A 26,139-nucleotide genomic window follows, 5' to 3' on the forward strand; every position below is an offset into this window, starting at 1 on the left:
CCCATAAACTCAGCAGTGTCCCATAGACTCAGCACTGTCCCATAGACTCAGCACTGTCCCATAGACTCAGCACTGCCCCATAGACTCAGCACTGCCCATAAATTCAACAGTGCATATTTAAACTATCTGCAAATCACGGGCTGGACATTTGAGGCCACTTTTTACCTCACGTTTTCCCTCACGAGAGGCGATCTCGCACCCCTGGGGGGTCGTCATCGTCGTTAATTTCTGCTCCGAAATAAAAAAAATTCAAATCCGCACCTCACGACTCTCAAAATGGCGCCTGGCCGAGGAGGAGTCTCAAAAATTTGGCGGGAAAAAAAAATCCCGCGTCACGTGGCTAGGGAGGAACCAAATCTGATTGGCTCCAAGTCGCCGCTTGGACCAATCAGAGAGCTCCAAGCGCCTCGCCTCACAGCAGCTCCGCTCCTGCACTGATAGATCACTGCAGAAGGTCTCTCGTCTATAGTGTAATAGTGTGTGTGTCTGTGTGGATGTGTGTGTATGTATCTGTGTGTATGTGTGTGTATGTATCTGTGTGTGTGTATCTGTGTGTGGTGTGTGTCTCTGTGTGTGTCTGTGTGTGTCTCCGTGTGTGTGTCTCTGTGTGTGTGTTTGTGTGTGTGTCTGTGTGTGTCTCTGTGTGTGTGTGTCTGTGTCTCTGTGTGTGTCTCTGTGTGTGTACATGTGTGTGTGTCTCTGTATGTGTGTCTCCGTGTGTGATGTGTGTGTCTCTGTGTGTGTGTCTCTGTGTGTCTCCATGTGTGATGTGTCTCTGTGTGTGTCTGTGTGTGTGTCTCTCTGTGTGTGTCTCCGTGTGTCTCCGTGTGTCTCTGTGTGTGTCTGTGTGTGTGTATGTGGGGAGCGGTAGTGTAGTGGTTAGCGCTACGCCGCGCTACGATTCTCTGAACCGGTCCTGGGCCTCCCCTAGGTCGACTCAGCCTCAAATGAGTACCTGGTGTGGTGGTGTGTGTAGTAAACATCACCACTGGGGGAGACAAAGGCGGTCGGGCGTGGTGCTGGCCACCCACCCCCTCGTGTGCCACAGTGCCGGCCCTTATAGGTGCTGCTACTCGCTTACAGCACTCGCCCCTACAGATTGTTAAGGCTGTACGGGGGGTCTTTGTGTGTGATATCTGTGTGTGTCTTGTGTGTGTGATGTGTGTGTGATGTCTGTGTGTGTCTTGTGTGTGTGTGATGTCTGTGTGTGTGTGATGTCTGTGTGTGTGTGATGTCTGTGTGTGTCTTGTGTGTGTGTTGTGTGTGTGATGTCTGTGTGTGTCTTGTGTGTGTGTGTGATGGCTGTGTATGTCTTGTGTGTGTGTGTGATGGCTGTGTGTGTGTGATGTCTGTGTGTGTCTTGTGTGCGTCTGTGTGTGTGTGATGTGTGTGTGATGTCTGTGTGTGTCTTGTGTGTGATGGCTGTGTGTATGTGATGTCTGTGTGTGTCTTGTGTGTGTCTGTGTGTGTGATGTCTGTGTGTGATGTCTGTGTGTATGATGTGTGTGATGTCTGTGTGTGTCTTGTGTGATGTGTGTGTGTCTGTGTGTGTCTTGTGTGTGTGATGTCTGTGTGTGTGTCTTGTGTGTTTGTGATGTCTGTGTGTGTGTGTGTGATGGCTGTGTGCGTGTGATGGCTGTGTGTGTCTTGTGTGTGTGATGTGTGTGTGATGTCTGTGTGATGTCTGTGTGTGTGTGATGTCTGTGTGTGTCTTGTGTGTGTGTGTGATGTCTGTGTGTGTCTTGTGTGTGTGTGTGATGTCTGTGTGTGTGTCTGACAGGTGATCCGCTCTTTTGAAATCGGATGAGGTAATCTCGCAGATCCTCATCGTTTGAGCAGCGTTAAGCCCCTCGCACAGATTTGAATATTCCCCAAGCTTCCTAATCACTGCCAGGCTCAGGCGTTAACATCTCCTAGCCACCGTGATGATGATGATGATGGTGGAACCCACGACCTCCTGCTGTATACCAGGCGAGGTAGTTAACATCACCTAGCCACCGTGATGATATTGATGGTGGTGGTGGAACCCACGACCTGCTGTATACCAGGCGAGGTAGTCAACATCTAGCCACCGTGATGATGATGATGATGATGGTGGAACCCACGACCTCCTGCTGTATACCAGGTGAGGTTGTCAACATCTCCTAGCCACCGTGATGATGATGGTGGAACCCACAACCTCCTGCTGTATACCAGGCGAGGTAGTCAACATCTCCTAGCCACCGTGATGATGATGATGGTGGTGGAACACACGACCTCTTGCTGTATACCAGGTGAGGTAGTCAACATCTCGCTCACCCCCAGGCTTGGTTGCAGGATGTCCACGAAGGGTCCCAAGTACTCGTTTGGCCTACTGCTGGATTCTCCTCCCCAGCGCACAAAGACCAGAGCCAAGCTACACAGCACCACCGCCTCCACCTCCTCCGCCTCCTCGTCTTTGCTCAGCTCCACGCCCGCGGCACGCCACTCCAGGATGCAAGGTCGGAGAGAGTGCAGGAGGGCAATCAGCGGCGGAGCCAGGGGGCGGGGGGGGGGTGACAGGGTTAGACAATTGTCACCCCCGAAAAAAAATAAAAAATCGAAAAATCTGAAACATTGTGCGTGTAAGTGCACGACACTCGGTCCGGCGGACTTCGTGTAACTGCACCGTCAGAGCGTGTCGCCAAACCGATGGCGTCTGGTTCAACAAGCCTGACTCTCTAATCATCTTCTTTGGTTCTTTCGGTAAAGTCACCACCACGTAGAATGAGAATAAAATAATAAAATAAAACAATAAAATTCTCACGACGTTTCGGCCGCAACGCAGGTGGCCTTCTTCAGGCCACCTGTCGTCCCAACAGGTCTGTCCCTTTAAACCTGAAGAAGGCCACTTGTGCTGTGGCCGAAACGTCGTGAGACTTTTATTGTTTTATTATTTTATTCTCATTCTACGTGGTGACTTTACCGCAAGAACCAAAGAAGATGAATCCTTGCAGTCACGAAAGCTTTAAATCGAAATCTCTAATCATTCTTGAAGTTAACATTTGTTGAATGTCACCCCGGGCTGAAAATCCTGGCTCCGCCCCTGAGGGGGATGACGCCTCTCCGCGGATTATTTTGATGTTGACGGATTACCGTACTTTGGCTCCTCTTGCTCCATATCCTTTGGTTCTTTTGGTGAGGTCACGTGGACTGCTCCTACGTCAGCTCCTACATCGGCGGTCCACCTGCTGTGTTCGTTTCACACCTGGTGACGGTTGCTTGTGTCGCGATCCAAACGTCGTGATCCATTAAAATGTTTTCGTACCTATGTGAGTTTTTGCCGAAATAACTCAACAACATGAATTCCTGTGGTCACGACAGGTTTAAGGAACAGATTGCATCTGGCTGCTCTCCGCTCCCTGCGGAGCATTAAGGCCCCGACAAGCCCACGGCTTTCCATTCCGGGCACCGTTCTGTGATGTTGCGTCGAGCAAATGTGTGGCCCTACGCAGCCTCTCCCCCCCCTCCCTTTAGAAAATCAGCTCGCTCCCTCCGCTAGGGTCTTGTCAAAGGGGAGCACCGTTAATCCTGCCGAACAGGATTTCGCACAAGACCTCGCTGGGGTTGGTGGGCGGTGGGGGGGGGAGACGAGAGGGAGGCGTCGTTCCTCGCCAGCTGTCGAAGAATGCAAGCTCTCTCGCTTCTGTTTTTGGTGAAGCCTCTCTCTTGAACGATGTCGGCCTTCTGGTGCCATCGCGCTCCCCCCGTGCCGCGTTGGAACAGGGCCGTAAGCGCAAGGAGCCCCGAAGAAAACGGACCGCTTTAATTAAGTCTCCGTCCGCCCCCCCCCCCCCTTGTTTCTCTTGTTCCCAGAGTCGGGATTGGCCGACCGGAGCGGCAACGCCGACACCGCCACAACCACCAGCGGCGGCGGCAGGGCCCGCGGCGGTGGTGGCGGTGGCGGCTGCGGTGATGCTCCCACCGTGGTGATGCCAGGCTTCTCCTCCTGGGCCCCGCGGGCGCCCCTCCCCTCTTCCCGGTTCCGTGCGGCGCCAGGCGGCTCGCGGCGGCAACGCCAGCGGCATGCGCCCGGCAGCAGCAGCAGGGCCACCACGTCCACCGGTAGACTCACACAGAGACCCGTAGACTCACACAGAGACCCGTAGACTCACACAGAAACCCATAGACTCGCACAGAGACCCGTAGACTCACCACCCTTCATAGACTCACACAGAGACCCATAGACTCACCACCCTTCATAGACTCACACAGAGACCCGTAGACTCGCACAGAGACCCATAGACTCACACAGAGACCCATAGACTCACACAGAAACCCATAGACTCACACAGGACCCATAGACTCACACAGAGACCCATAGACTCACACAGAAACCCATAGACTCACACAGAGACCCATAGACTCGCACAGAGACTCGTAGACTCACACAGAAACCCATAGACTCACACAGAGACCCGTAGACTAACACTGAAACCCATAGACTCACACAGAGACCCATAGACTCGCCACCCTTCATAGACTCACACAGAGACCCGTAGACTCGCACAGAGACCCATAGACTCACACAGATACCCATTGACTCACACAGAGACCCGTAGACTCACACAGAGACCCGTAGACTCACACAGAGACCCGTAGACTCACACAGAGATCCGTAGACTCACATAGAGACCCGTAGACTCACACAGAGACCCGTAGACTCACACAGAGACCCATAGACTCACACAGAGACCCATAGACTGACACAAAAACCCATAGACTCAGACAGAGACCCATAGACTCACACAGAGACCCGTAGACTCACACAGAGACCCGTAGACTCACACAGAGACCCATAGACTCACACAGAGACCCGTAGACTCACCACCGTTCATCGACTCACGACAGGAGGCAGCACCCCGTCTCTCTTGTGGCCCCGCAGCGACCTCGTTCTCCACGACTGACGACGCCGACGCCGGCGACGAGGAGGAGGAGGAGGAGGTGGAGGCGAGGTCGGTGGTGGTGGCGTTGGCAGAGGGCCGAGGTATCGCTCGGGGCGAGGTCGGCCTGGCCAGCATCGACCTGCGCTGCCCCGAGCTGGTGCTGTGTCAGTTCCCCGACAGCCAGCCCTACGTCAAGGTCAGCCTCCGCCCCTCCTTCTCTCTCCGTGCACGAACACAAAGGGCCCCCCCCCCTGTGCAGTGCGTGTTATGAACCGGGCCCTGAATTAAAAACTAAAACACGCACATTCTTCACCTGCGCGGTAAAGCGATTGTCATTTTTGTCACTTGCTGTACGGCCGGATAATGCGACACATCTCTAACCTAAGTTTTCTTTGTGGTTGTGGTTGTTTTGATTTGAAGCTTTCGTGACTGCAGCAGTAATTCATATTCTTAGCTCTTTCGGTAAAGTCACCACGTTGAAGGGAAACAATAAAATACTAAAATATATATAAAACTATAAAATTCTCACGACGTTTCAACCATAACACAAACGGTCATCATCAGGTGTCAAAACCAACGGCAAGAAACATTTGAAAGAAGTGGCGGTTCACATTAATTTATTTATTTGTAATCGGTGCATTTATTTATTTATAAAAATACGTTGGCGCCACGATTTGTCAGTTTATTTAGAATGACGAGTCCATCTATGTTCTGAAAAGAGGAGGGGGGAGACGAAAAATTAATGTATGCTGTCTGAAAGCCACCGTAAGCGTGAACAATCAATTAAGACCTGAAATAGTTTATCAAATCCTTACAATGATTGCTAAGCCAGAATACATCTTCTCGGTTTAAATTGTCTCTGTGCTTATTATTTTATTGTTTCCCTTCAACGTGACTTTACCGAAAGAGCTGAGAATATGAATCACTGCAGTCACGAAAGCTTTAAGTCAAAATTTGATGCTTTTCTTGGTCGTGTTTTTGTTGGTTTGTTGGTTTGTTGCGGTTGCACTCCGATTCAAGAGCCGGATGGCTCACAGGGCTATACCCAAAATAAACTGAAAACTGAAACTGAACCTTCAACACACTCGGCCGTTCGTAAAAGCTGAAGGGTGGTTTCGTACTCTGGTAAGAGAGCAGAATCACCGAACCGGAATTGATCGCTTGAAAGCGTTTAGCGCGGGGCCCTTGAAAGTGCGGGACCCAGTAGCCACGTAAGTAGCTACGTGCCAATGTGTGCGTGTCGTTATTCTGCAGGTATGCAGTATATTTATATACATTGACAGGTTAAGTTAGTATTAAACTATTAAACACTAGTTTTTTAATTTTACCTTACCTCATGCACCTAGCTTGGCACAGCAGTCAACCCACTGCACCTGGGTCTGTCCCGTGACCTCCTCCTGGTGCACCTAGCCTGGCACAGCAGTCAACCCATTGCACCTGGGTCTGTCCTGTGACCTCCTCCTGGTGCACCTAGCCTGGCACAGCAGTCAACGCACTGCACCTGGGTCTGTCCCGTGACCTCCTCCTGCTGCACCTCAGCCTGTTATTCTCGTTGCTGGCGCTGCTGCTGCTGTTGCTGCTGCTGCTTGTTCAGGCGATCACCAAGCTGCAGGTGCTACGCCCGCTGGAGGTGGTGATGCCCCAAACGGCCTGCAACCCAAACGCCAGCAAAATGTTCACCCTGCTGAGGGACTACTTCCCTGTGAGCACGCACGGAGGGCATCGCCACTACTCACCACGCGGAGACTCCTAGACTCATCACACAGAGAGCCATAGACTCACCACACAGAGACTCATAGACTCATCACGCAGAGACCCATAGACTCATCACCCAGAGACCCATAGACTCATCACACAGAGACCCACAGACTCATCACGCAGAGACCCATAGACTCATCACACAGAGACCCATAGACTCATCACACAGAGACCCACAGACTCATCACGCAGAGACTCCTAGACTCATCACACAGAGACCCACAGACTCACCACACAGAGACCCATAGACTCATCACACAGAGACCCATAGACTCATCACATACAGAGACCCATAGACTCACCACACAGAGACTCCTAGACTCATCACACAGAGACCCACAGACTCACCACACAGAGACCCATAGACTCATCGCACAGAGACCCAAAGACTCACCATACAGAGACCCATAGACTCACCACACAGAGACCCACAGACTCACCAGAGACCCACAGACGCACCACAGTGGGTGCTGCCACCTCGTGGTGAGTGCGTGTGCAGGAGGCCCACGTGACCACGGTGCTGAGGAAATATTTCAACGAGGAGCGGGGCATGGACGCCGTGCGAAGGCTCTGCGTGCCCCACATGGCCACCGTACTCATGGACGTGCAGGGGAAGTGAGTGGGTGTGTGTAGGTGTGTGTGTGGATGTGTGTGTGGGTGGGTGAGTGGGTGGGTGAGTGGGTGAGTGAGTGTGTGGGTGAGTGTGTGGGTGAGCGGGTGAGGAGCTCACCGGTGAGCTCCTCCGGCAGGCAAGGCTGCGTTGGCTGGGCCATGTAGCCCGCATGCCCAGCCACCGCATGCCCAAACAGCTTTTGTTCGGCCGCATCGAGGGGGCTAAACGGGCACGGTACGGGCTAGAGAAGAGATGGAGTGGTTAGGGTTAGGGTTACCCACTCACTCACCCACCCACCCATCCACTCACCCATCCATTCATCCACCCACTCACCCACCCCCCTCTCACCCTCCCCCCTGCCGACCACCCCCAGATACTACTGCCTGGCTTCGCTGGCGGCGCTGCTGCAGTATGTGGAGTTCATCCAGGGCGTGGTGCTCGCCCCGGCCTCCGTGCGCGTCTCCTTCTGCGGCAGTGAGCGCACCGCCATGATCGACGGCACAACGGCCGCCAACCTGGAGCTGCTGCGCAACTCCCACGACCCCCGGTAGACGATGCCTCCTCCTCCCTCGCTAGCGGGGATAGCCGCTCCCCCTTCTGTGTGTTGGTGTGTGTGTGTTGGTGTGTGTGTTGGTGTGTGTGGTGTGTGTGTTGGTGTGGTGTGTGTGTGTGTGTGGGTGTGTGTGGTGTGTGTGGTTGTGTGTGGAGCCAGGAGATTGAATATCTACCCTCGGGGCTCCTCCAGAAACAACGAAAAACCACTACGGGTGGCCACGTGGAATGTTCGAACGCTCACTGCGGAGGAGAGGCTGCCACTCCTCTGTCGGGAGCTGGACCGGTACCGCCTGGATCTATGTGGCATTCAGGAGGTCCGGTGGACTGGCTCTGGCTCCTGCCACCATGAGGGGTGGACAGTCCTCTACTCGGGACAGCAGACTGCCAAAAAACAGGGAGTGGTTCTTCTTTTGAACAAAAGAATGAAGGGGGCGTGGGAGCGTGGCGGTGAGGTGTGGGAAGCTGTAAGCCCCAGGCTACTTTGGGCTCGCCTTCCCATCAACCCGAGGCGAGGAATGGTGGTCGTGGTTACTTATGCCCCCACCGAAGATGAACATCCGTGGAGGGATGCAGGCAAAGCCGATGAGTCAGATGCCTTCTATGACCTCCTGTCACAGGTGCTGGCTAAAGTGGCCCCTCGGGATAGAGTGGCCCCTCGGATAGGTCATGTAACCCGCATGCCCAGCCACCGCATGCCGAAACAGCTTTTGTTCGGCCGGATTGAGGGGGCTAAGCGGGTGCGGCACGGGCTAGAGAAGAGATGGAGTGATGTGGTACAGGAGGACGTGGAGCTGAGTGGACTTGCCGATGACTGGTACCAGCGGTGTCAAGATCGGCCTCTGTGGAGGAGGCTCATGAAGGACGCTACTGGGCAGTTGGAGGCAGTCGCCCTCCAACAACAATGGAGGGCAGAGGAGCGACGCTCACAACAACGAGCGGAGCGCCGGGTGGCTAAAGCACAGCAGGTTGCCACAGTAGGGGGCACAGGTGGTGCATCAGCCAGTCATCTCAGTCAGTCGACCCGTGGCACCTGGGTCTGCCCCGTGACCTCCTGCCAGCGGGCGTTCGACACTTCACGTGGCCTCAGGGTGCACATAGCCTGGCACAAGCGTCGTGGTGATGTCACCGCCACTTAGTGGCGAATGGTGGTTGTTGTTGTTTTGTGGTTTGTGTTGGTGTGTGTGTGTTGGTGTGTGTGTTGGTGTGTGTTGGTGTGTGTGGGGGTGTGTGTGGGTGCAAGTGTGGTAGTGTGTGTGTTGGTGTGTGTGCGTGTATGTGTGGGTGCGAGTGTGGTGTGAGTGTGTGTGGGTGTGTGTTGGTGTGTGTGTGACCCTCCTCCACCCGTGTGTGTGTGTGTGTGCGTGCGAGCGTGCACCCAGGAGCTCCCACTCGCTATTCGGGGTGCTCAACTACACGAGGACGCGTGGAGGAGCGCGCCGGCTCAGAGCCAATATCCACGAGCCGCTGGTGGACGAAGAGACGCTCAGAGGCCGTCTCGACTGTGTGGATGAGCTGATGCAGGAAGACAACTTCTATAGAGTGCAGGCCGGTGGGTGGGTGGGTTGGTGGGTGGGTGGCTGAGTGGGTGGGTGGGTATGTGGGTGGGTGAGTGGGTGAGTGAGTGGGTGGGTGGGTGAGTGGGTGAGTGAGTGGTTGGGTGGGTGGGTGAGTGGGTATGTGGGTGATGGGGCAGTTGTGGAGAGAGTGGAGAGTTTCCCATACCTGGGCAATGTGCTCATGACCGGCTCCGGTTTAACAGCAGAGGTCTCACTCCGAATCAGTCGAGCGGCATTATCTTTTAATCGGTTGCGTAACGCTGTGTGGAAGTTACCTGGTCTGTCGCTCCGCACGAAGCTTCGGGTCTTCCCTCCCTTCTCTACGCTTGTGAAACGTGTACCCCCCTAATGGAACATCTTCGCCGGTTAGAAATATTTAGGCTGGCCTGCCTACGATCAATCCTGGGTTTAACCAGGCTGGATTGTGTAAGGAGCTCACAAATCCTCGAAAAATTTGGACAAAGTCCCATCGGTGAGCTCCTCCGGCAGGCAAGACTGCGTTGGCTGGGCCATGTAGCCCGCATGCCCAATCACCACATGCCCAAATAGATTTTGTTCGGCCAGATTGAGGGGGCTAAACGGGCGCGGCACGGGCTAGAGAAGAGATGGAGTGATGTGGTACAGGAGGACGTGGAGCTGAGTGGACTTGCCGATGACTGGTACCAGCGGTGTCAAGATCGGCCTCTGTGGAGGAGGCTCGTGAAGGACGCTACTGGGCAGTTGGAGGCAGTCGCCCTCCAACAACAACGGAGGGCGGAGGAGCGACGCTCACAACGACGAGCGGAGCGCCGGCTGGCTAAAGCACAGCAAGTTGGCACAGTAGGGGGCACAGGTGGTGCATCAGCCAGTCATCTCAGTCATCTTAGTCAGTCGACCCGTGGCACCTGGGTCTGCCCCGTGACCACCTGCCGGTGGGCGTTCGACACTTCATGTGGCCTCAAGGTGCACATGGCCTGGCACAAGCGTCGTGGTGACGTCACCGCCACTTAGTGGCGAATGGCGGTTGTTGTTGTTGTGTATGTCTGTGTGTGTGTGTCTGTGTGTATATGTGTGATGTCTGTGTGTATGTGTGTGCAGCTATCAGTCAGTTTCTGGATGTAGACCACCTGCTCTCAATGCTGATTCAAATCCCTAAGACAGAGACGGTGAGATGATCACTTTAATCATCATCAGCATCACCTCGCTCAGCACCACACAGTACCCCTTCATCACGTTAAACAGGGGTGGGGAACGTCCGGTCTCTGGCCCTGCCAAGGCAACCGCAGGCAGGACTCGAAATTCAATAAATCTAGGTAGAGCAAACCTGGAAGAGCAGTTGCGAGTAGCAACAACATCGTCAATACCGGCTAACATCACCAAACGCTTCGCCAAAGAGAAGCAGTTCCAGCCCATCGCATTAGGGGCGAGTTAATTAAACGTTTGACCGGATATAACGGGCTAATTTTTAAGTTGATCAATTTTGTATGGCCCGCGAATGATGTTGTAAATATCCAAATGGCCCTTGGTAGAAAAAAGGTTCCCCACCCGTGATGTAGAGAGAGAGGCTATTTAGTGATCTATTTATTTGTCTATATTTATCTCTACATGTATCTATCTATATTCGGTAAAGTCACGTAGAAGGGAAATAATATAAATATAAAACAATACAATTTTCTTGCTGTGGTTTTCACACCTTGATGATGATTACTTGTGTTGCAGTCGAAACTTCGTGATAATTTTATTGTTTTATATTTTTATTATTTTATAGTTTCCCTTTCTACGTGGTGACTTTACCGAAAGGACCAAGAATATGAATCCCTGCGGTCACGAAAGCTTTAAATCAAAATGTATCTATCTATGTATCTGTCTATCCATCCACCCTGTTCCAGTTGAGAACTGCTGAGTCTAAGATCAACTACGCCATCCACCTCAAGCATGTCCTGGAGTTGGTGTCTCCACTGCAGGTTACATCGCCTGCCCAAGATCACTGTCATCACTAATTATTGTTAATCACTACCATCACTAATTATCATTAATCACTGTCATCACTAATTATTGTTCATCGCTATGATCACTAATTATCATTAATCACTGTCATCACTAATTATTGTTAATCACTACCATCACTAATTATCATTAATCACTATCATCACTAATTATTGTTAATCACTATCATCACTAATTATTATTGATCACTGTCATCACTAATTATTGTTAATCACTATCATCACTAATTATTGTTAATCACTATCATCACTACTTATTGTTAATCACTATCATCACTAATTATTGTTAATCACTGTCATCACTAATTATTATTGATCACTGTCATCACTAATTATTGTTAATCACTGTCATCACTAATTATTATTGATCACTATCATCACTAATTATTGTTAATCACTGTCATCACTAATTATTATTGATCACTATCATCACTAATTATTGTTAATCACCATCATCACTAATTATTGTTAATCACCATCATCACTAATTATTGTTAATCACTGTCATCACTAATTATTGTTAATCACTATCATCACTAATTATTGTTAATCACTATCATCACTAATTATCGTTAATCACTGTCATCACTAATTATTGTTAATCACTATCATCACTAATTATTGTTAATCACTGTCATCACTAATTATTATTGATCACTATCACCACTAATTATTGTTAATCACCATCATCACTAATCATCGTTAATCACTATCATCACTAATTATTATTAATCACTATCATCACTAATTATTGTTAATCACTATCATCACTAATTATTGTTAATCACTGTCATCACTAATTATTATTGATCACTATCACCACTAATTATTGTTCATCACTGTCATCACTAATTATTATTGATCACTATCATCACTAATTATTGTTAATCACTGTCATCACTAATTATTATTGATCACTATCATCACTAATTATTATTGATCACTATCATTATCATTAAGCTGCCACTGGGGGTGCCCCTAGGCCACAGCAGACTCACACACAGAGACAGCTGCCACTGGGGGTACCCCTAGGCTACAGCAGACTCACACACAGAGACAGCTGCCACTGGGGGTGCCCCTAGGCTACAGCAGACTCACCCACAGAGACAGCTGCCACTGGGGGTGCCCCTAGGCAACAGCAGACTCACACACAGAGACAGCTGCCACTGGGGGTGCCCCTAGGCAACAGCAGACTCACACACAGAGACAGCTGCCCCTGGGGGTGCCCCTAGACCACAGCAGACTCACACACAGAGACAGCTGCCACTGGGGGTGCCCCTAGGCAACAGCAGACTCACACACAGAGACAGCTGCCACTGGGGGTGCCCCTAGGCAACAGCAGACTCACACACAGAGACAGCTGCCACTGGGGGTGCCTCCACAACACCCACAGGTAGGGTGAGTGGCAGGTGAGGTGAGTGGTGAGGTGAGGGGTTGGTGAGGGGTGGGTGAGTGTTGAGTGAAGGGTGAGGTGAGTTGAGTGGTGAGGTGGTGAGTGGTGAGGTGGTGAGTGGTGAGTGACAGGTGCAGGTGTCACCCTCACCTATCTCTCCCCTGCTGTGTTCCCAGCGAGCGCTCAGCCCCTGCAAGACTCCACTGCTGACAGCCTACCAGAGCTCCCTGTTGGACTGCAGGTGACGAGGAGACCAGGCTGGTGGTGGTGGTGGAGGTGGTGACTGTGGTGACGGTGGTGGGGGTGATGGTGGTGGAGGAGGTGGTGGTGGTGGGGGTGGTGGTGGGGGTGGTGGTGGTGGGGGTGATGGTGGTGGAGGAGGTGGTGGTGGTGGTGGTGTGGGTGGGGGTGGTGGAGGAGGTGGTGGTGATGGTGGGGGTGGTGACGGTGGTGGTGGTGGTGGTGGGGGTGGAGGTGTGGGTGGTGGTGGGGGTGATGGTGGTGACGGTGGTAGTGGTGGTGGTGGTAGTGGGGGTGGTGGTGTGGGTGGTGGTGGTGATGGTGGTGATGGTGGTGACGGTGGTGAGGGTGATGGTGGTGATGGTGAGGGTTGTGACGGTGGCAAAAACAACCCCCTACCTCCTCGTTGGTACCGGATGGCAACGCTGTGGTGGGCAGTGCCATGGGGGGAGGGCCTATTTAGATTTTTGGCTTTTCCCTTAATGACGTTTGTAGCCACCACAGCAGCCAATTGGGGGCTCTGCATGGGTGCGAGGGGCTGGTAACCCATCTACGTTCAATTAATTATCACCAAACCATGAATGAAAAATGTAATTAATAAGCTTGTGCCGGAGGCCCCGGGGGGATAGGCATTTATGACGTCTCCTGGCCAAACCCCATTTGGCGGAGCCAGGAGACTGAATCCTTCCCCTCGGGGCTCCTCCTTTAACAACGAAAAGCCACTACGGATGGCCTCGTAGAATGTTCGAATGCTCACTGCGGAGGAGAGGTTGCCACTTCTCTGTCGGGAGCTGGACCGGTACCGCCTGGATCTCTGTGGTAATCAGGAGGTCCGGTGGACCGGCTCTGGCTCCTGCCACCGTGAGGGGTGGACAGTCTTCTACTCAGGGGAGGAGACTACCAAACAACAGGGAGTGGCTCTTCTTCTAAACAAAAGAATGAAGGGGGCGTGGGAGCGTGGTGGTGAGGTGTGGGAAGCTGTAAGCCCCAGGCTACTTTTTGGGCTCGCCTTCCCATCAACCAGAGGTGAGGAGTGGTGGTCATGGTTAGTTATGCCCCCACCGAAGATGAACATCCGTGGAAGGATGCAGGCATAAGTCAGATGCCTCCTATAACCTCCTGTCACAGGTGCTAGCTAAAGTGGACCCTCGGGATAGAGTCATCTTGTTGGGTGACTTCAATGCCCGAGTTGGTCATGATGCTGACACCTGGTCTGGAGTGATTGGAAGGCATGAGCCAGATTAGCTCAATAACAACGGCAGGAGGTTGCTAGATTTGTGTGCAGCCCATGGGCTTATAATTACCAACACGCTGTTCCGGCATCGGCGCATCCACACAACATCATGGATGCATGCCGGGTCTAAGCAAGGCCATCTACTGGATGTCATAGTGACGGAACAGCGAATGCGGGCCCATGTCCTTGACACCAGGACCTACCGTGGTACTGATCTGCCCACTGACCATCGACTAGTCATCTGTAAGATGCGCCTGCCATTCTTCCACTCCGGTGGTGGGTGTACACCCAGGACCCCATTTAAACCCATAGTGGCCTGGTCTCAGTGTGGCTGGGGTTGGCATCGTCCCCCACTCCTCCTAATGTCGAGGGACAATGGGCGAGATTTAGGACTGTGGCTCATGCAGCTGCAATGGCTGCTTTGGGTACACGGTCCAGACCTCCCCAGAGACCTTGGCTGACAGTGGAGGTGCTCAGGCTGGCTGAGAAAAAGCGACAGGCCCACTCTCATAGCCTACAGCATCCCGCGTCGGAGAATGAGGAGGCTTACCGTAACCTTTGCTCGGAGGTATGGAGAGCCGTGAGGTGCTGCAAGGATGGGTGGTGGTCGCGGGTTGCTGAGGAGATGGAGTCTGCCTCAATGGCCCGCGATCACAAATCGCTCTTTAACTCCATAAAAAAATATAACCTGCAGCGCCACACCTATTACCATCATTAGGGGAAAGAACAGTGACCAAATCTCCGACCCCGAGGAACAGGTTTGCATATTTGCTGAGCATTTCTGTGAGGTCCTGGGGGAGGAAAAATCCCTCAACCTGGAAAACATCGTGGGCCAAAGTGGGGATGACACTACTGAGGCTGCGGTGCCTCAAATATTGGAAGAAGTCACCCCCTGTGAGTGGCTGGCTGAGGTGCCATCTGTTGAGGAAGTACTGAAGGCAATCCAGAGTCTGAGACCAGGAAAGGCACCGGGTAGAGACGATCTCCCATGCAAAATGCTGAGGAAGGGTGGCGTTTGTGCACAAACTGTCCTACATGACATCATAACAACAGTCTGGACCACTGGATGGGTTCCGCAGGATTGGAAGAATGCCCTGGTGGTCCCCCTCTTTAAGAAGGGGGACCGCACAGACTGTAACAACTACAGGGGTATCTCACTCCTCAGTGTGCCGGGAAAGGTCCTGGCAAGGATTATTCAACATCGCCGTGCAAGGCACGCTTAGAAGAGGCATGCGGAACCCCAATGCGGTTTCAGGAAAAGGCGTTCCTGCACATGTCATATTTTCTGTCTGTCTGCTACAGTATAGGTATAGGGAATTCCAACAAGACCTACATCTCTGCTTTATTGACCTGACCAAGGCCTATGACACCATCAGTAGGCCTGGGCTCTGGGTTGTTCTTCGTGCTTTCGAAGTCCCTGACCCTCTGCTCATGATCATTAAGGACCTTCATGATAGTGAGCGGGCCCAGGCAAATCTACGTGGCCGGGAGTCGGAGCCATTCCCTGTACACCTTGGGGTGCGGCAGGGATGTCCTCTGGCTCCCACATTATTAAACATCTATTTTGACCACGTAGTTCGTGAAGTCTTCAGTAGCTGTACCGGAGGAATTCCCATCTGGTACAGATAGAATGGGAGGCTGATCGATGCCCGGGTGCGGTCAAGGGATGGCTCCCGATTGTTCAACCATGTAATGTATGCCGATGATCTGGGAATTGCTGCTCACTCAAAGGAGGAGTTGGAGGCACTGCTGCTGAACCTGGAGCTTGCCACTAAGAGGTGGAGCCTTACCCACTGAAACTAAGCACTTGCCTGGGTATTTTGTGCCATCGGACACTCCACCCCCACAACTTCCAATTGGTGATGGGATAGTTGTGGGGAGAGTGGAGAGTTTCCCATACCTGGGCAGTGTGCTCATGACCGGCTCCGGTTTAACAGCACTCGGAATCGGTCAAGCGGCATTATCTTTTCATCGGTTGCGTAATGCTGTGTGGAAGCTACCTGGTCTGTCGCTCCGCACTAAGCTTCAGGTCTTCTCGGCCACAGTCATTCCCTCCCTTCTCTATGCCTGTGAAACGTGGACCCCCCTAAGGGAACATCTTTGCTGGTTAGAAACATTTAGGCTGGCCTGTCTACGATCCATCCTGGGTTTAACCTGGCTGGATTGTGTGAGGAGCTCACAAATCCTTGAAAGATCTGGGCAAGGTCCCATCGGTGAGCTCCTCCGGCAGGCAACACTGCGTTGGCTGGGCCATGTAGCCCGCATGCCCAGCCATCACATGCCGAAACAGCTTTTGTTCAGCCGGATCGAGGGGGCTAGAGAAGATGGAGTGACGTGGTACAGGAGGACGTGGAGCTGAGTGGACTTGCCGATGACTGGTACCAGCGGTGTCGAGATCGGACTCAGTGGAGGAGGCTCGTGAAGGATGCTACTGGGCAGTTGGAGGTAGTCGCCCTCCAACAACAACGGAGGGCGGAGGAGCGACGCTCACAACAACGAGCGGAGCGCCGGGTGGCTAAAGCACAGCGGGTTGGCACAGTAGGGGGCACAGGTGGTGCATCAGCCACTCATCTCAGTCAGTCCCCCCCTGGCACCTGGGTCTGCCCCGTGACCTTCGTGCCAGCGTGCGTTCAACACTTCACGTGGCCTTGAAGTGCACATGGCCTGGCACAAGCGTCGTGGTGACGTCATCGCCACTTAGTGGCGAACGGCGGTTGTCGTCGTCGTTGTTGTTGTCGGCGACGGTGGCGGCGTCGATGGCGGCGGCGACACCACAACCCCCACCGCGTCTCCTCCCCCGCTGTCCCCGTGCCAGGTTCCCTGCGATCCTGGGCAAGCTGCGCACGGTGCTGACCGACGATTTGCCCTTCCGCAAGGGCAACCTCCTCTCGGCCAGGACACGGCGCTGCCACGTCGTGCGCCCCGGCCTCAACGGCTTCCTGGACCTCGCTCGGCGCATCCTCTCCGAGGCTGTCGGAGACATCGAAGGCACGGCACGGCTCACCCACCCGTAGCCCTCCCCGGCCGTCTTTGTATCTCTCTCTTCCTCTCTCTCTCTACCGCCTGCTGCTGTACGTTTGGAGTTTGCGTGTCTCTCTCATCATCGTCATCATCACGGTGGCTGCGAGATGTCAAGTACCTCGCCTGGTACGCAGGAGGTCGTGGGTTCCACCATCATCTCCCCCCCCCCTCTCCTCCTTTCTCCCCCACTCTTCCCCCTCTCTCCCCTGCCCATTCTCTCTCTCAGAGATCATCAAACAGCTCTCCGTGATTCACAGCCTGCCCATTCTCTCTCCCAGAGACCATCACACAGCTCTCCGAGATTCAGAACCTGCCCATTCTCTCTCTCCCAGAGATCATCAAACAGCTCTCCGTGATTCACAACCTGCCCATTCTCTCTCTCCCAGAGATCATCAAACAGCTCTCCGAGATTCACAACCTGCCCATTCTCTCTCTCCCAGAGATCATCAAACAGCTCTCCGAGATTCACAACCTGCCCATTCTCTCTCTCTCAGAGATCATCAAACAGCTCTCCGTGATTCACAACCTGCCCATTCTCTCTCTCCCAGAGACCATCACACAGCTCTCTGAGATTCAGAACCTGCCCATTCTCTCTCTCCCAGAGATCATCAAACAGCTCTCCGTGATTCACAACCTGCCCATTCTCTCTCTCCCAGAGATCATCAAACAGCTCTCCGAGATTCACAACCTGCCCATTCTCTCTCTCCCAGAGATCATCAAACAGCTCTCCGTGATTCACAACCTGCCCATTTTCTCTCTCTCCCAGAGATCATCAAACAGCTCTCCGAGATTCACAACCTGCCCATGTCCATGAGCTACAGCGCCCTGCGTGGCTTTTACATCCAGACGTCCGCTCACTCCCTGCAGCCCGAACAGCGTCTGCCAGAGGTCTTCATCAAGGTCAACGCACAGAGACTCACAGACTCATCACACAGAGACTCACAGACTCACCACACAGACTCATAGACTCATCGCACAGAGACCCATAGACTCATCGCACAGAGACCCACAGACTCACCACACAGAGACTCATAGACTCATCACATAGAGACTCACAGACTCATCGCACAGAGACCCATAGACTCATCGCACAGAGACCCACAGACTCACCACACAGAGACCCATAGACTCACCACACAGACTCATAGACTCATCGCACAGAGACTCACAGACTCATCACACAGAGACTCACAGACTCACCACACAGACTCATAGACTCATCGCACAGAGACCCATAGACTCATCGCACAGAGACCCACAGACTCACCACACAGAGACTCATAGACTCATCACATAGAGACTCATAGACTCATCGCACAGAGACCCATAGACTCATCGCACAGAGACCCACAGACTCACCACACAGAGACCCATAGACTCACCACACAGACTCATAGACTCATCGCACAGAGACTCACAGACTCATCACACAGAGACTCACAGACTCACCACACAGACTCATAGACTCATCACACAGAGACCCATAGACTCATCGCACAGAGACCCACAGACTCACCACACAGAGACCCACAGACTCACCACACAGAGACTCATAGACTCACACAGAGACCCATAGACTCATCACACAGAGACCCATAGACTCACCACACAGACTCATAGACTCATCGCACAGAGACTCACAGACTCATCACACAGAGACTCACAGACTCACCACACAGACTCATAGACTCATCGCACAGAGACCCATAGACTCATCGCACAGAGACCCACAGACTCACCACACAGAGACTCATAGACTTATCACATAGAGACTCATAGACTCATCGCACAGAGACCCATAGACTCATCGCACAGAGACCCACAGACTCACCACACAGAGACCCATAGACTCACCACACAGACTCATAGACTCATCGCACAGAGACTCACAGACTCATCACACAGAGACTCACAGACTCACCACACAGACTCATAGACTCATCACACAGAGACCCATAGACTCATCGCACAGAGACCCACAGACTCACCACACAGAGACCCACAGACTCACCACACAGAGACTCATAGACTCACACAGAGACCCATAGACTCATCACATAGAGACCCATAGACTCATCACACAGAGACCCATAGACTCACCACACAGAGACCCATAGACTCATCACATAGAGACCCACAGACTCACCACACAGAGACCCATAGACTCACCACACAGAGACCCATAGACTCACCACGCAGAGACGCATAGACTCATCACACAGAGACTCAGACTCACCACTCACAGACTCACCACTCATAGACTCACCACTCACAGACTCACCACTCATAGACCCAGAGTCTATGTGTGAGTTTATGTGTCTAGGTGTGAGACTATGTGTGAGTCTGTGTCTATCTGTGAGTCTATGTGTCTTTGTGTGAGTCTATGTGTCTATGTGTGAACTATGTGTGAGTCTATGTGTCTACGTGTGAGTCTGTGTCTATGTGTGATTCTATGTGTCTATGTGTGAGTCTATGTGTCTATGTGTGTGTCTACGTGTGAGTCTATGAGTCTATGTGTGAGTCTATGTGTCTATGTGTGAGTCTATGTGTGAGTCTATGTGTCTATGTGTGAGTCTATGTGTCTATGTGTGAGTCTCACCCCTCACCCCACCACTCACCACACCCCTCACTCACCACCCCTCACTCACCACTCAGCGCACCACTCACCACACCCCTCACTCACCCCTCACCACCCCTCACTCACCACTCACCACCCTCACTCACCACTCACCACCCCTCACTCACCACTCACCACCCCTCACTCACCACCACTCACCACCCCTCACTCACCACTCACCACCCCTCACTCACCACCCCTCACTCACCACTCACCACCACTCACTCACCACCACTCACTCACCACTCACCACCCCTCACTCACCACTCACCACCACTCACTCACCACCACCACTCACTCACCACTCACCACCCCTCACTCACCCCTCACTCACCACTCACCACCCCTCACTCACCACTCACCACCACTCACCCCATCACTCACCACTCTCACTCACCACTCACCACCCTCACTCACCACTCACCACCCTCACTCACCACTCCCCACCACTCACTCACCACTCACCATCCTCACTCACCACTCACCACCACTCACTCACCACTCACCACTCTCACTCACCACTCACCACCCTCACTCACCACCACTCACCCCCCTCACTCACCCCTCACTCACCACTCACCACCCCTCACTCACCACTCACCACACCCCTCACTCACCACTCACCACCCTCACTCACCACTCACCACCCCTCACTCACCACTCACCACCACTCACTCACCACTCACCACCCCTCACTCACCACTCACTCACCCCTCACTCACCCCTCACTCACCTCACTCCACTCACCCCCCACCACACTCACCTCACACACTCACCACCCTCACTCACACCTCACTCACCACTCACCACCCTCACTCACCACTCACCCCACCACTCACCACCCTCACCACCCTCACCACACCTCACTCACCACTCACCACCCTTCCTCACTCACACCACTCACCACCCCTCACTCACCACTCACCACCACTCACCCCACCACTCACCACCCTTCACTCACCACCCCTCACTCACCACCCCTCACTCACCACTCACCACCCCTCACTCACCACTCACCACCCCTCACTCACCACCCCTCACTCACCACTCACCACACCCCTCACTCACCACTCACCACCCCTCACCACCCCTCACTCACCACTCACCACACCCCTCACTCACCACTCACCACCCCTCACTCACCACTCACCACCCCTCACTCACCAGGTGAGCAAACGTGGGAACCTTCTCAGCTACACCACCATGGACCTCATGAGGCTGAACTGCCGCAGCCAGGAGGCCGTGGAGGAGATTTACCTCATGTCCAACGTGTGAGAGAACACCCCTACCCCAGGCAGAGTGTGGTGGACTAATCTCCATCTGTTCCTCCACTCACTGCCCCGTCTACCTGTGGGGGTTGCAGAGGAACCCCCTGGCTATGCCCTGCACTACTATACACTACACTATACACTACACTATACACTACACTATACACTACAATATACACTACTATACACTACACTATACACTATACACTACACTATACACCACAATATACACTACACTATACACTACACTATACACTACACTATACACTACAATATACACTACACTATACACTACACTATACACTACACTATACACTACACTATACACTACTATACACTACAATATACACTATACTATACCCTACACTATACACTACTATACACTACACTATACCCTACACTATACATTACTATACACTACACTATACACTACACTACTATACACTACACTATACACTACACTATACACTACACTATACACTACTATACACTACACTATACACTACAATATACACTACACTATACACTACACTATACACTACTATACACTACACTATACACTACTATACACTACACTATACACTACTATACACTACACTATACACTACTATACACTACACTATACACTACACTATACTACTATACACTACACTATACACTACTGTACACTGTACATTACACTATGCACTACACTATACACTACTATACACTACACTATACACTACTATACACTACACAATACACTACACTATACACTACTACACTATACACTACATTATACACTACTATACACTACACTATACACTACACTATACACTACTGTACACTATACACTACACAATGCACTACACTATACACTACACTATACACTACTGTACACTATACACTATACACTACACTATACACTACTGTACACTATACACTACACTATGCACTACACTATACACTACACTATACACTACTGTACACTACACTATACATTACTATACACTACTACACTACACTATGCACTACACTATACACTACACTATACTCTACTGTACACTACACTATGCACTACACTATACACTACTGTACACTACTCTTTACACAACACCCTTTGGGGAGGGGAGGGTGACCCCCGCTCTGTCTCCGTGCCCAGGGTGTTGTCCAAGCTGTTTGCGGAGATCCGGGAGGACATTGTGTGTCTCTACAAGCTTGCTGACGCAGTGTCCATGGTGGACATGCTGCTGGCATTCGCTCACCGCACCACGCTCACCAAGTCCGGTACGCGGTGGGTGGGTGGGTGAGTGGGTGGGTGAGTGAGTGGGTGGGTGGGTGGGTGAGTGGGTGGCTGAGTGGGTGGGTGAGTGAGTGAGGGAGTGAGTGGGTGAGTGAGTGGGTGAGTGAGTCGGTGGGTGGGTGGATGAGTGAGTGGGTGAGTGAGTGGGTGAGTGAGTGGGTGAGTGAGTGGGTGGGTGAGTGAGTGAGGGAGTGAGTGGGTGAGTGAGTGGGTGAGTGGGTGAGTGAGTCGGTGGGTGGGTGAGTGAGTGGGTGAGTGAGTGGGTGAGTGGGTGGGTGATTGAGTGGGTGAGTGGGTGAGTGAGGGAGTGAGTGAGTGAGTGGGTGGGTGAGTGGGTGGGTGGGTGAGTGAGTGGCCTTCACCCCCGTGACCTCCCCCCGTGATCGTCACCCCCGTGACCTCCCCCCGTGACCTCCGCCCCCGTGACCTTCACCCCCCGTGACCTCCGCTCCCGTGACCTCCCTCCTGTGACCTCCCCCCCCGTGACCTCCTCCCCCCCCGTGACCTCCCCCTCCGTGACCTCCCCCCCGTGACCTCCCCCCCGCTGTCTGTGGTGAGCTGCAGTCCGTCCGGAATTCTCTGACACGCTGGCCCTCAAGGGGGCTCGCCACCCCATCCTGGAGCGGGTGCTGGGCTGGCCGCTGGTGCCTAACGACGTCTTCCTGTCGGACGCCTCAAACTTCCTCGTTGTCACGGGGCCCAACAACAGCGGCAAGTCCACGCTGCTGAGACAGGTGGCACTCTGCCAGGTGATGGCACAGATCGGTGAGTGGGTGGGGGGGGGTGAGTTGGTGAGTGAGTGAGTGGGTGGGTGAGTGAGTGAGTGAGTTGGTGAGTGGGTGAGTGAGTTGGTGAGTGAGTGAGTGGGTGAGTGAGTGAGTTGGTGAGTGGGTGGGTGAGTTGGTGAGTGAGTGAGTGGGTGGGTGAGTGAGTGAGTTGGTGAGTGGGTGGGTGAGTTGGTGAGTGAGTGAGTCGGTGGGTGAGTGAGTTGGTGAATGGGTGGGTGAGTTGGTGAGTGAGTTGGTTGGTGAGTGGGTGGGTGAGTTGGTGAATGAGTGAGTTGGTGAGTGAGTGAGTGGGTGAGTGGGTGAGTGATTGGGTGAGTGAGTCAGTGAGTTGGTGAGTGAGTGGGTGAGTGATTGAGTGGGTGAGTCAGTGAGTGAGTGAGTGGGTGGGTGAGTGACTGTTTGAGTGAGTGGGTGAGTGAGTGATTGAGTGGGTGGGTGGGTGAGTGAGTGGGTGAGTGATTGAGTGGGTGGGTGAGTGAGTGGGTGAGTGATTGAGTGGGTGAGTAAGTGGGTGAGTGATTGAGTGGGTGAGTGAGTGGGTGAGTGAGTGAGTGGATGAGTGAGTGAGTGAGTAGGTGAGTGAGTGAGTAGGTGAGTGTTTGAGTGAGTGAGTAGGTGAGTGAGTGAGTGAGTAGGTGAGTGAGTAGGTGAGTGAGTGAGTGGGTGATTGAGTGAGTAGGTGAGTGAGTGGGTGAGTAAGTGAGTGAGTGGGTGATTGAGTAGGTGAGTAAGTGAGTAGGTGAGTGTTTGAGTGAGTGAGTAGGTGAGTAAGTAAGTGAGTGAGTGTTTGGGTGAGTGAGTGAGTAGGTGAGTAAGTAAATGAGTGAGTGTTTGAGTGAGTGAGTGAGTAGGTGAGTAAGTAAGTGAGTGAGTGTTTGAGTGAGTGAGTGAGTAGGTGAGTAAGTAAGTGAGTGAGTGTTTGAGTGAGTGAGTGAGTAGGTGAGTAAGTAAGTGAGTGAGTGTTTGAGTGAGTGAGTAGGTGAGTAAGAAAGTGAGTGAGTGTTTGAGTGAGTGAGTAGGTGAGTAAGTAAGTGAGTGAGTGTTTGAGTGAGTGAGTGAGTAGGTGAGTAAGTAAGTGAGTGTTTGGGTGCTACCACTGCTTCAGGTTGTTTCGTACCAGCCGACTTTGCCTGCGTGAGGATCGCTGATCAGATCTTCACTCGCATCGGTGTGGACGACGACATCCAGCCACTCTCCTCCACCTTCACCATCGAGATGAGAGAGGTGGGTGGGGAGTGAGAGGGTGGGTGAGTGGGTGGGTGGGTGAGTGGATTGGTGAGTGGGTTGGTGGGTGAGTGTGTGAGTGGGTGGGTGAGTGTGTGAGTGGGTTGGTGAGTGGGTGGGTGAGTGGTTGGGTAGGTGGGTGAGTGGGTTGGTGAGTGGGTGTGTGAGTGGGTGGGTGAGTGGATGTGTGAGTGGGTGGGTGAGTGGGTGGGTGAGTGGTTGGGTAGGTGGGTGATTGGGTTGGTGATTGGGTGTGTGAGTGGGTGGGTGAGTGAGTGAGTGAGTTGGTGAGTGGGTGGGTGTGTAGGTGGGTGAGTGGGTGGGTGACCCCCGGTGACCCCCATGACCCCAGGTGAACTACATAGTTCGCACAGCCACCGACCGCTCTCTGGTGATCATCGACGAGCTCGGGAGGGGCACCGGGGTCCACGAGGCCCTGGGGATCTGTCACTCGGTCTGTGAGTGTCTCCTGCAGCGCAAGGTGGTGACCACTCACACTCACCACAAACACTCACCACTCACACTCACCACACTCACCACTCACACTCACCACTCACCACTCACCACCCTCACCACCCTCACCACCCCTGTGTGTCTCCCCCCCCTCCCCCAGACGTTCACCATCTTCGCCACCCACCACCTGGAGCTGAGCCACCTCTCCACCCTCTACCCCAACGTCTCCAACAGCCACTTCCTGGTGGAGTCGCGCAATCAGCAGCAGCAGCAGCTGCCCTGGGCCGGCCGTCGTGACGGTAAAGCCGCTGGTGCCGACGACTCGCGGACGGTGCCACGTGTGACGTGCACGTACAAGCTGGTGCAGGGGCACACGCCGGACACGCACTACGGTACTACGCGTGTGTGTGTGTACGTGTGTGTGTGTGTACGTGTGTGTGTACGTGTGTGTGTGTGTGGTCCGGAAAAACAACCCCCTACCTCCTCGCGGTGCCGGATGGGCAACTCTGTCGTGGACAGTGCTTTGGGGCGAGATCCAATTTTGATTGGCTCCTCCCCTCATGGCAAATGCATCCACCACAGGGGCTAAACGGGGGCTCTGGACAGGTGCGAGGGGCTGGTAACCCTTCCACCTTCAATTAATTACCACGAAACCACGAGTTAAACTGAAATATGTAACTAATAAGCTTGTGCCCGAGGCCCCGGGGGGACAGGCGTCTATGACGTCTCCTGACCAAACCCCATTTGGCGGAGCCAGAAGACTGAATATCTACCCTCGGGGCTCCTCCAGAAACAACGAAAAACCACTACGGGTGGCCATGTGGAATGTTCGAACGCTCACTGCGGAGGAGAGGCTGCCACTCCTCTGTCGGGAGCTGGACCGGTACCGCCTGGATCTCTGTGGTATTCAGGAGGTCCGGTGGACCGGCTCTGGCTCCTACCACCATGAGGGGTGAACAGTCCTCTTCTCACGGCAGGAGACTGCCAAACAACAGGGAGTGGCTCTTCTTCTAAACAAAAGAATGAAGGGGGCGTGGGAGCGTGGCGGTGAGGTGTGGGAAGCTGTAAGCTCCAGGCTACTTTGGGCTCGCCTTCCCAACAACCGGAGGTGAGGAGTGGTGGTCGTGGTTACTTATGCCCCCACCGAAGACGAACATCCGTGGAGGGATCCAGGCAAGGCCGATGAGTCAGATGCCTTCTATGACCTCCTGTCACAGGTGCGAGCTAAAGTGGCCCCTCGGGATAGTC

The 26,139-nt window shown here is 53.1% G+C and overlaps 1 protein-coding gene across 1 annotated transcript; it reads left to right on the top strand.

Annotated features, from left to right (window-relative positions):
* The first annotated feature begins 453 nt into the window (after positions 1 to 453).
* LOC142913087 (mutS protein homolog 4-like) lies at positions 454 to 25,498 on the top strand. Its single transcript, XM_076060773.1, has 19 exons — positions 454 to 1,808; positions 2,317 to 2,480; positions 3,835 to 4,083; positions 4,904 to 5,100; positions 6,499 to 6,606; positions 7,162 to 7,277; positions 7,649 to 7,822; positions 9,210 to 9,379; positions 10,464 to 10,531; positions 11,255 to 11,329; positions 12,941 to 13,005; positions 17,054 to 17,231; positions 18,031 to 18,159; positions 21,044 to 21,147; positions 22,286 to 22,410; positions 22,991 to 23,191; positions 24,320 to 24,438; positions 24,791 to 24,919; positions 25,052 to 25,498. Exons 1-19 carry the CDS (start codon positions 1,804 to 1,806, stop codon positions 25,478 to 25,480), a joined length of 2,805 nt encoding a protein of 934 aa, XP_075916888.1. The 5' UTR covers positions 454 to 1,803; the 3' UTR covers positions 25,481 to 25,498.
* Positions 25,499 to 26,139: the final 641 nt, after the last annotated feature.

Source organism: Petromyzon marinus, unplaced genomic scaffold, assembly GCF_048934315.1.
Source record: "Petromyzon marinus isolate PM22_M1 ecotype Great Lakes invasive population unplaced genomic scaffold, UKy_Petmar_22M1.pri1.0 PM_G_Scaffold_223, whole genome shotgun sequence".
Lineage (NCBI taxonomy): Eukaryota > Metazoa > Chordata > Hyperoartia > Petromyzontiformes > Petromyzontidae > Petromyzon > Petromyzon marinus.

Bases quoted from the DNA above. Each gene is read 5' to 3' on its own strand.
- LOC142913087 (XM_076060773.1), top strand. The intron at 7,823-9,209 runs GTAGACGATGCC...GCGTGCACCCAG, and splicing joins CGCAACTCCCACGACCCCCG to GAGCTCCCACTCGCTATTCG. The intron at 18,160-21,043 runs GTCAACGCACAG...CTCACTCACCAG, and splicing joins TGCCAGAGGTCTTCATCAAG to GTGAGCAAACGTGGGAACCT.